Source organism: Anastrepha obliqua, chromosome 1, assembly GCF_027943255.1.
Source record: "Anastrepha obliqua isolate idAnaObli1 chromosome 1, idAnaObli1_1.0, whole genome shotgun sequence".
In the NCBI taxonomy this organism is placed as follows: Eukaryota; Metazoa; Arthropoda; class Insecta; order Diptera; family Tephritidae; genus Anastrepha; species Anastrepha obliqua.
In genome coordinates, this window is record NC_072892.1 from 147,027,552 (window position 1) to 147,038,914 (window position 11,363).

Sequence of the window (11,363 nt, forward strand, 5' to 3'; positions counted from 1 at the left end):
TTCGTAGTATTTTCACATATTTTTTCACTTTGAATTGAATTTAAGGCCTTTTTAATTGGTTACACTCAAAGTGCCGGACCCTGTAATATGTATATACATACAGGTTGTTAGAAAAAATAATGTAATTATTTAAGGAGAAATAGTATGGAGGAAAAGTAGCATGGAAGTTTTATCTAACATGGGGTCGTTAACTGATTTTTTAGATATGGTAAATTATTATTTTTTCCTTGCTCTTTTGTAGCTCCCCGGGTTAGAAACTATTGCCCCTCTTGTTTGAAAAATCCTAAACGAAGAGCTGGTTGATCCATACCATGCGCAAAGAGTACAAGCCTTAGATCAAATTGATTGGACGTTTGGATTATTTCACTGGTTTCTACGCAAAGATACAAAGACATAAGATTCGATGTCACGATTTCTGTTGGGCTCAAGTGTCCATTTTGTGTCAAAGCTTTTGCAACTTCAAGACTTGTAAAATAATTGTCAAATGCAATATTTTTGTTACTTCCGAAGTATGGTTCACATAACTGGTAGACTATATTATATGCTAAATTTTCAGCTCTGGTTTGTCCTTCTTTTCCAAGATATGGCATACCATATAGAGCGTAGCTAGTTTTACTGTTGCAGATCCACCAAATTTTTATGCCATATTTATCAGGTTTGCTGGTTAGATATTGTTTGAATGATACTCGTCCTCGAAAAGATACAAGCTGTTCATCAATAGTGAGATTTTCTCCACGTGAATACAACTTTTTAGATTTTGGTTTATGTACTCAGATAACTCTCTAACAGGTGCAAGTTTATCTTGTGACTTCCTCACAGATCCAGTATTTTTATCATCGAATCTTAAGAATCGCAGTAAGGAAGCAAATCTATCTTTTCCCATCGTAGCTCGAAATATCGTATAGGCGAAAATTGGGTACCAGTATTCTTTAAAATCCACATCTTCCTGTTTATTGACGCCTCTGGTCAATGAAAGACCAATAAGTGTTTGTATTTATATTTTGTTGGTGTGTTTCAATTGATTTTGTAACACTCGAGACTCTTCCGCATAGATATATTTCACAATAAGATCCAATACGTGATCGTTGAAAAAAATCGTTGAAACTGCCTATCGGATCAATAATAATTTATTCTGGAGGAAGAATCACTTTATAAATACTACCGCGAATTACGTTGTGCCCAGGCGTTCAAGTTTGTCTGTCGGATGCTGACTTCCAAGTAATTCCATCCCTTCCTTTATAAATATCAATTGTGACGTATTCTTGCAGTGGTACATCATCACTCTCATTCTATAATTATTCAACTTCGTTTTCTCTGTTAGTTCTCTCTCGTCAACTGTCACACTCTCGGAACAACTGTCAATAGCACAATGGTCATCATAATTTTTCAGCACACGTACAAAAAGTGTTTTGTCGTCATTTTCATCAAGAGCACGTCGAATTTCATCCTCTGTTAGTTGCTTTTAGCCATTTCTTAAAACAAAACTAATGCAAGCACCACTGGTTTATGACAAACGTTTCCAAGCACTAGTTGCTGCCAAACACAAGAATAAAAACTAATCAATGACAAAATTGACCGTTATTGATACAGGGCCCGCCATCTATCGTTACGGATTCGAACTAGGTATTATTTGAAGAATGGTAATACTTAGCTGTCATCTGATTTGACAGAAAATTTGTTTTATTCTTCCGCTGAACGAAAATGGTTGTGTATACGCTCAAAGAACGCTGGGAAATATTGCGACATTACTTTGTAAATCATGGTAATGTTGCAGAATGTGTACGAAAATTACGTACGGCAATAAGAAGAAGAAAAGCACCGAATCAAGCGTATGTGCGTTACATTGCGAAAAAAGTAAGAGAAACTGGGTTGCTTATTGACAAACCAACGCGTGACCGATCAAAAACCGTGCGTACACCCAAAAGTGTGGCACCTGTGGCCGAGAGTGTTCGTGAATCACCAGGAACATCATGTCATAGCTGAAATACAGCCGCATACAATCGAAAATGTGTTGAAAAATTGGACCGATCGTATGGGATGGTGCATGGCTAGCCGAGGCAGCCATATGAATGGAGTTGTATTTCATCATTAACCGAAAGGATTGTACTTCAAAATAAAAAAAAAACAGTTTGGAAAAATATTGAGTAGTTTCTTTTTTATAGCATTTTTAATTCCGTAAAGTTATATGGCGGACCCTATATTTGCTGCGCGTCTGAAAGACGCAATATCCCCACTCTGTTTCCTTTTAAAATTTCATGACAGAATTATAGAAAACTAAGCTAAAGTGCGTTCAAGACAGACACTGTGCAAAATTTCCCATTTACACAATTGGGGAAATTCGTAAGTTTTGTTGAATTCCACTATTGTGTCTCTGGTGTATCACTTGTGGGTTGGTGAGTTAGTACTTCACTTGAGTTTGTCAATAAATATTAAATTAGAAATAATTTAATTGCATTTTTAAATTTATAAAACTCTGTGGTTAGATTACACAAAAAGTGAATTTTCAAAAATTAATACTTTCGTTTTTAATAATCCTTTGAATGGAATTCCTTTGGGCCACAGACAAAACATGTTTATCTTTCGATTGAAGTTTTTCCGAAATTTTCCACGTAGATGGATAGATAGGGGCGAATTTGTATTATGGCTTGCACGGATTATGGATTCAAACCCTATATAGTACATCCTTTTTTTGTGTTTTGGAGATATTTGTAATTTATTCGGCAAGCGGCGCATCAGGTCGCCATTTCAAAATTAATTAAAATTGGAATCAATTTAAGCACTTGTGCTGACTAAATAAATTCTATGTATATATGCATCTAATTTTATAATTTTATAATTATATAATTTGTACTTTTAATGTGCAATTCAACTAAATGTACATATATACATATGTATGTATACATACATATTTTGCTATGACACTCTGTATAAATGGTCGCATTTTCTTTTGCCAAAAATGACTTTTGGCTTTTCCGACGCCAGTTTCGATTTTTCCCATTCTTCCCACACAAAGGACCACAATCCCTTTGATATTGTTCCGCTTGCCACTCTTGCAAGCGATACCACATCCAAATGCTGAACCCTTTGTTGGCGAGCGTCAACTGTATTCATCATTGTTGATCATTACCTTGCGAAATACGAACAACCACATACGAGTATCCTTCAATACCTTACTTTAAACTACATTCTCGTTCATATAATATATGTACATACATATGTATGTATTTTAAAGCGGTGACAATATATTTGTACGAGTATCTGCACTAGATCGTACCGAAAAAAAGTTCGCCGTTCTATAGTATTTTTGCAAGGTAATTTCGAAAAAAAATATTTTTTGCCAAGCGTAGGAGTCAATCTTTTTACTTTTTTCCTTATGTCTTCAGAATTTATAGTATAGTCGGATCTTAAAGTATGACATATCAATGTTTTTGCTTTGAGAAGATAATTTTTTTGTTCCAAAGTGCGCTGGACTGAAATTCTCCGTTCTAGTACTTACCCACCACCCTAACATACCGCCTTATTACCAGTAAATGAAATCCTGCACCGTGGTACGGTCTAATGTCCACGTATAGGCGAATTTTACTTCAGGGGCGCGTGAACTTGTAACTATGGTGGTTCCGAAATAAACAGTTTTTCAAACAAATCCGAAAGACTAAAGACAAAAACCGAAAATTCGGGAATAAAAGAGAAGGAAAGTAGGTCTTTCCAAATTACGTGGCACGTAGCATTCTGTGTTAATGCATTTACATTACTGTCACTTCAGCCGCAACTACTTCGTTCCTACTGCGGTGTGAGTCTAGCTCTACTCTACTGAGTTTACTCTTTAAAGATGATCTGACCATTTATTGTTTAGCACTGTTTTATTTTGACTGCTGTCATATTTTAATGGGATCTCTTTTGGCAGATATTCCGATATGTGGCGTTGGAATATGTCATACAGCCAACGAATCAGTTAATTTGTATCAAACGAAACTCCCGAGAGAAATGAGCTCACAATATTCAGGAATTTGGCCACCAAGACTGTTGGATTTAATGCCACTTAACAGTTAGTATGCATGTGAGCAGCCAATCAGCTGCTTCCTTGATTGCGGCTCCCTCTGCTTGGAACATACTGCAGTGGTCCGGTAACCTGAATTTGAGTCTGATGATGAGCTTCTCGCAAAAAACTCCTCCGCCAACCTTTCCTTCCAACTTCGTTCCATCCATGAACAAGTTCACCAGGCCCTGTCTCCGAGTGTAGCCCCCGTCCACTCTCCCCTTGATGGAATGTGAGTGGAAAAAGTTCTGGTTGTCAAAGTCAAATGCTTGAGCGTCCATAAGTGAGGTTGAGCCTATAGCCCGAACCCCTCAGTCTGATTGCGGTACGTGCAGTGGCGATTCTGCCTGCGAGGTCTACGGGTACCACATTTAATATTGCGTTGAGCGCCAAATTGGGAGTCGTTCGAAGCACCCCATTTATTCCAATGAGTACTGATCTTTGAACTCTCTCCACCTTCTTCACCAACGTCGTCCTCTCTAGGGAGTTCCACCAGTTCCACATGAAGTCATCTCCATGTAACAAGATTGGCTTTATAATGGTATTATATAGCTAAAAAACATAACAGCCATACAAGGCGATTGTCACGTTCCTTACTCTTTCCTCAATATTTGGCTTCCATGTAAGCTTACTGTCAAGGATAATATCTAGGTACTTCACCTTGTCAGAAAGCATCAGTTGAGCGCCCCCTATTGAGGGAAATTGAGCTCGAGGTATTTTATATTTCCTTGTAGATAGGACGAGCTCCGTCTTGAGAGGATTCACCGACAGGCCACAATCCGTTGCCCATCTAACAACTACGTTCAGATATCCCTGCTTCAAATTGTACAGAGTATCCACAAATTCTCGTCTAAAAATTAGTGCCACGTCATCCGCGTAGGCAATAACCTAGAGCAGAGTCCCCATAGGTTGTCTGCAACATTTTTAAGGCGTCTGAAGCCGAAATTTTGTTGGAATAACAAAATTTCAAACAAATTCTTTGCTCAACTTGAATTTCCATCGTTAAATTCGAAGAACACACTCGAGCTTGACTTGTTTACAGTAGCACAGAAAACAAACTATGTGACATATCACGCTGAAATTTGCCATGTAAGCTTATAACAGTCCTACCAAAAAACAAAAAATTTATTTTTGCCATATGTCATCCGCGGACCGTTTTATTGATAACGTCTCGTTCATATTTGAGTAGAAGGTAAGACTGGCTATGAAACCAGCATTTACTTCAGCGGGTGCGACCGGAATATAATTTATCAAAATACAGATTTTCCGAAAATTTAATGTTAATCTCTTTCACAACCTACAAGAGAATAAAAATCAGGAATAATTTAAGAGGGCGTGATGCAACTACGTGGGATTTTTTCCAAGATTTCGAGGAAATTTATAGCACAAAGCATTCCATTAATATCCCTCCTGAAAATTTTAAGCCGCTTTATCCCCTCTGGATGATGTTACCAATGAGGCGGGTGAAAATAGTTCAACCAATTGCCAATGAGACACTCGATTTTTTGAAAGAAAAAGCGAAAAAGGAAAGCGAAGGGCAAAATGAGAGCGTAGAATTGTGGGACTTTTCTGAAATGCAACACGATTTGCAGTATCCGCTTAACTAGTAACGTTGCAGATTTGACATACGATGCAGCTGACATAAATGTTCACATTTTACATACACAGATATATTTTGGTTGCGTTTTAGACCGCATTCTTTACTGCAGTAAACACTCGCACTAACATCATCATGGATAGTCAAGCTGAAATTAACGCAATAATGGCTGTAATGACTAGGTCGGAATGTATGCAACACTGTAGATCTTAAATGGATGAGCTCTGCGAGATTAGACAGATCACAATTTTCTGGATACCAGCGCACGGTGTTAATATAGGAAAATGAGAGATTTGACGACGAGTTTGCCAAAGCGGGCACTCGCTTGCCTAGGATGAGTACATCGAACATATTTGCCTCACTCTCACTTTTGAAGACGGAACTAGACGAGGAACTAACTCTGGAAGCACAGTCTATATGGGAAGCTTCAACCTCCTACAGGATTGCCAAAATAATGCTATGAACTAAGTGCCAAAATAAATGCTGATGGGACATTGTCTCACTCCATATCAGCAGCTAAAATGGGATTGTTCCAGAATGTTGCGTGTAATTTATGCGAAGAAGCAAGGGCTACCTTAGAACACCTCCTTTGCCACTGTCATGCTCTAAGCAGAACTCGTTTCAACTGCCTGGGATCGATACACTTTTCATCTCTGAAGGATATTGCCGACAAAATTTTAAACTGTTATTAAAACTCACCAAGACATGTATCACCAACAACGCTGGTAACACTACGGACCCGTGTGGTCTATGTGAGATCTCTTCAGATCAGCCAGAAATACCTAACCTTACCTGGATCAAACGCTGGCATAAGTGCGAGGCAGTTGGTGGTGAGGCGATAATATCACTTTTCAGAAATAAACTTTGTATTTTGAATTTTCTGAAAATATTCCGGGATCAAGGTGGTGTACTGAGTTTATGAGCAAACCCTATATGAAACAACAACAAGTTTATATAAAATTATCTGTATTTTCATTTTGTGTAACTTAAAATCTACTTATGCTTGAAGGTCTTATATTCTATTTACTTTCTATATTATATTTTCTATGTATTTGTGTATATTGTGTGCAAGTATGGCTTAAATATGCATTCATAAAGCAGTGCCGAGTACAAAATTTAATATCAATAAGATTGCATTTTATTTACGTGTAGGTATTCAAAATTGAGTAAGCATTGTCAGAGCATCACTTTGGCGTTTTTGTGCATTTGTGTGAACGATTATGGGCAATTGTAGTTGTAAGGTGAATCCTTTATCCTTTTATCCAAAATACAAGCACAGAAGTATGTCTACTTACTTATTTATGTACAGTGGCGGGCAGGACTGAGTGCATGATGATTTTTCTTTTAATATTTACAATGTTTTTCGATTTCGAATTTTTTTGTTATTTGTTTTCGTATATATATACGATATAAATCATACTTTCCAGTTTTATACCGAATTTGGAAAAATTCTACAAGTTTTCATTTAAATTTTGTACTTTTTAATCTGAGTCTGTAGAAAATGTTAGTTAAATGAATGCTTGTTTGTAGCTCGCCACTGTATATTTGCTTAGGGTATTTATACAATATTTTTGAAGTAAATTCTTGGCTTTGACAACGCTAAATGTAAACACGTCTATTGGGTTTGTTGAAATATTACGACTGCTTCCATTTATGCATTATTTACACAATGTTTGGTATAGGTACTCGGTGTGTCTACCTAGGATTGTGGCTAGAACACCGGCTCAATATGATGGTGGAAGCGAAATTGCAAGGTCTCTTAGTATCCATAGAGGTACGGGTAGATAGGCATTAATATGGCAGGTCGCAGTTGACGCTCTTGTGGCATATGGGTCTTCATGTGTTTTTTAAGATGGTCGCGACGGCCAAACTTCTTACCGCAAACTGCACATGGATATGGTCGTAGTCCTGTGTGTATGCGTTTGTGTCGCGTCAGCTCCTCATTGCGCGTAAATGTCTTACCGCAAGACTCGACGTGGCATTTGAAAGGACGTTCGCCTTAAAGAATAAAAATTTAAAGAGTAATTTTTATATCTCGATTTTGTAATTTCGAAACATGATTAACACTTTTGTCACTCAACTTACCGGTATGTATCCGTATGTGTCCCTTTAGTTGTCCATTATTTGAGAAAGCCACCTCGCATTGTGGGCATCGAAATTTCTTTGGACGCTGTTTTCTCGCATTGAAAGCCTTGGTTTGCGCCTCTTCGGCCATAATGCGTGCATATTCGCGTCCCATTAAATCGAGCGCGTACGCATCCATATCGGCAAATCCTGCTGCTGCTACAGCCGTGGCGCTATTGGACGTGGGCAGGATGGATGTGGGAGGCAACGCTGTAATGACTTCGCTGGTTCTGCTCATAGCAGCTGCCGTACTAGTCGCATAAAAGTATTCGTTAGGCATTGCTACTGGGGCCGTCGTCGTTGGTGGCATAACATTCTGTGCCAACAAGTGCAGTTGATATTGATGCTGCGATTCAAGCACTTCTCTGCTGCGAAAGTGATGCGGCGTCGCAAATATTTCCCTATTTAATGTGGGTCTTGCAATGTAGCCATTCTCGGGCGTTTGCGTCGGACATATGGCGGTAGTTGGAGTGATTCGTGTTAGTAAATTTCTGCCGTCAGTGGTAGACTGTTCACGCTGGTAGAGTTCGGTCTCGTCGCTGAGACGACTACAATTACTTTGGTTGGAAGCACATTCAGAGGTACGACTCGTATGCAGGTAATAATCATCATCCACTTCCACCTCCTCATCTTCTACCTTAATTGTTTTTGCAGCTGTGGGTGTTGTATCCACACCATGAATGCTTAGATTCTGTGGCATTGTGGGGTTGCTGGTCTCGTTGTTGGCGTTAGCAGCGTCTGCGTTGGGCGCCATGTCCCAGGGGCGGAAGAGACGTGAAAAAGTATGTGGGGGAAATTGAATTTTCAGCGAAGACATTTGATTTTTTTTGCAAATTTTCAATTTATAATTAAAGTTTGTAGTTTCACTTTTAAGAAAATATTTTTGTACTCAATTGGCTATAATTTTCCAAATTTCACAGAACACGCAATAAAATTAAATAAAAAACAAGGAAACTAAATTTAAAAAAATAATGCGAAATGCTTGCGGACAATGCCGTGGTGGCGCGACACCTGCGTTCGAACAGTACGAAATCTCAACGATAACTGACTGCTGTAGCAGCGAACGCAGCATTTATGTGTAGAGTCCTAAGGCAGGACATGAGCCTTCGACTACCTACACTAATCAACTTATCTGCCATCTTCTTGGCCTCACACACACACATATACACACAAACACACAGCCATTGGCGCACTTTTACACTCCACCCTTAAATGCTCGACTCGATTCATTCATGAACAAGAGCAATCCCTGCGGTTTTGTCGCCTGCCTCTATCTTGCCTGGTTCGAGCCTTCGTGAGTGGCAGGTTCGCCTGCCTGCATGTTTGTCTGTCTGTCTGACTGGTTAGCTGGCTGCGTGCCCTTCGTCAATTCGCAGACAGCGTTCACACATACACATGCACACTCACACACATAAGTGCTTGTCGAAATTCGGGGATGATTTTTTCAGCAATGGCTACTGAAGCGCTTCCTGCCTTTGCCCAAGCTATTTTCCTTCTGGTATGTATCGTCTTTTTATGCTTTGCGAAATTTAATTTATTACATTACATTAGAGCGCTTACTCTTGTATCACAGTTGTTGTTGTTGTTGCTGTTAGTATGAGCCGTGTGTGTACTGAGTTGGAAGATCATAATAATTGTGTTTCTGAGCGAATACCAAAAAGTCAATGCGCCGTGTTGCTACAGCACTTTAACTGACGCTTTTTTTCTGATTATGAATTTTACGCTTTCCCACCGACAAACCCACCACTGGATGCTCAATTTTTGAAAAAGTTATCAGCCTCTGTTCCAACCTACCCCCATCCTATTTTCCGCCGACCCACAGCGACACCATAACGCGCGCCCTAGGAACTTTCCCCCTCGTAACGGTTGTGGTGAGTGTATCGAAGTTCTGCTATTGCTATTTTTGTTATTGTTTTCAATCTCGATCTCATATTTAAAGCGGGTTTCTGCCATTTGCTAAAGCTGTTCGTATACGTGTGTGTGTGTATTTATGTGTGTGCACACTCACTGCTGTTGTTGATAATGTTGGTCGTTAAGTTTATGTGCGAGGGGGCTTACATATTAAGCGCGCCCTCGATTTTGCGGGCATGTCGCAACTTTCGGTATGGCGTTAGGGTGATGGGGCTCGGATAAAATGGAACTCATTTTCATAACCATCAATTGCACATTCATGATTATTCTGGTTGAGCCATCGTTTGGTTTGGGCAGCATCTATTAAGGAAATTCTATTTAAAACAGGTAAAACAACAGGTAAACAGGTAAAAGAAAGCTAAATTCTGTAAGATTTAACACTGAATTACTAACGTCACCTGGTGAGTTTTACTTTTTTACATACAGTCTGTGTCAGAAAAAAGGAACCGCGATTATTCATGAAGTATAAAAGATATATATTTAATTTTTTTTACATGACAGTATGTACAAAACTACGAGTAGCAATTACTCAATAAGCCGTGTGTCTCCATCGTTGTCGAGTATAGCCTTGCATCTTCTTCATGCTTTGAACCAGCTTTTCTGCGTAGCTCGTCGACAAATGGGACTAGATTTTGCGAACTTTACGCACGAGTTGCTTTAAATCAGGGAGTGGTCTTCCGGAAATATGCGTTTTTATAGTTCTCCACACATTTTCAATGGGGTTGGCGTCTGGGGACTGAAAATGCCAGTCCAATACTATGACGCCATTTTCTTGTTTTGTTGTTTCTCAATGTGTTTTTCTGAGAGCAGTGGTTTTGATGATGTGGTACGGTAGGATATGTTCGCCTCCTTCAGTCGACGTTCGATGGTGTTGATACTCACATCTATTCACTTTTTAGCAAGAACTGATCGTGCTTGGCGTAGTCACAAAGAAAAGACCCGCTTAAAAAGTTGGGCGATCACTTTATCCTGCTTTTTTGTCGTCACTCGCTTCACTCGAAAAAGTCATTAACATTTTTGTACACCTTATACCGCTAATTCCACATCACAACAGACTTGTTTGATTTTTTAATCACTTTTGCAGCCACGGCGTAAGATAATTTCAGTCCTTTCGAATGCGTGCATAAAAATACCGCCTCAAAACGCTTCGCGTCGTTCTCACTCATTTTTGTTTGGTTGCGTTTCCGGGAAAGTTTCGAACGACACTAACCTGAGTTAGCACTGGCGTCGTAGCCCTTGAGTGGGACTATTACGCAGCAAAAGCAGAACGAAATATATCTTTAAGTTAAAAGAAAAAACTGGTTCTTTTTCTTCTGATACACACTGTACCTTATATGTATTAAATACAATCGAAAAGTTTAGATGTAATCTTCATTTACATATTTCTGAATGCTTAGAGGGCATACAAGTTTTGTATGAGAAGGAGATATTTTCACAAAAACTGTTTAAAAAAGTGATTGGGTGGAATAGTAGTAGTAGTGGTGTGAGAGGTCAGCTAAAGATTTGAGCGGCATATTTTTGTATGGCCTTTGCTGAATTATTTCTGGCTTCCAAATGCTTAGCAAACGCCATTTTGGGTGTGAGAATGACACCACGATATTTATATTCTGCCACCACTTTAATTTCTCTGCCTTTGTACCAACATTTTTCAACCTTTGCTAGTTGACCACCTTTTCTAAAGACCATCATCTCAGA

General features: G+C 39.0%; 1 protein-coding gene across 1 annotated transcript; it reads right to left on the reverse strand.

Annotated features, from left to right (window-relative positions):
- Positions 1-7,392: 7,392 nt before the first annotated feature.
- LOC129237666 (Krueppel-like factor 13) lies at positions 7,393-8,574 on the reverse strand. The gene is made up of 2 exons (XM_054872545.1): positions 7,719-8,574; positions 7,393-7,631 (listed from the first exon to the last, which is right to left on the reverse strand). The coding sequence occupies exons 1-2, from the start codon at positions 8,572-8,574 to the stop codon at positions 7,393-7,395; spliced, it is 1,095 nt and encodes a 364-aa protein (XP_054728520.1).
- Between the last annotated feature and the right edge of the window lie 2,789 nt (positions 8,575-11,363).

Coding starts and splice junctions, on each gene's coding strand:
- LOC129237666 (XM_054872545.1), bottom strand. CDS start 8,574: ATGTCTTCGCTGAAAATTCAATTTCCCCCACATACTTTTTCACGTCTC. Junction 7,632..7,718: donor ACACATACGGATACATACCG/GTAAGTTGAGTG, acceptor TTATTCTTTAAG/GCGAACGTCCTTTCAAATGC.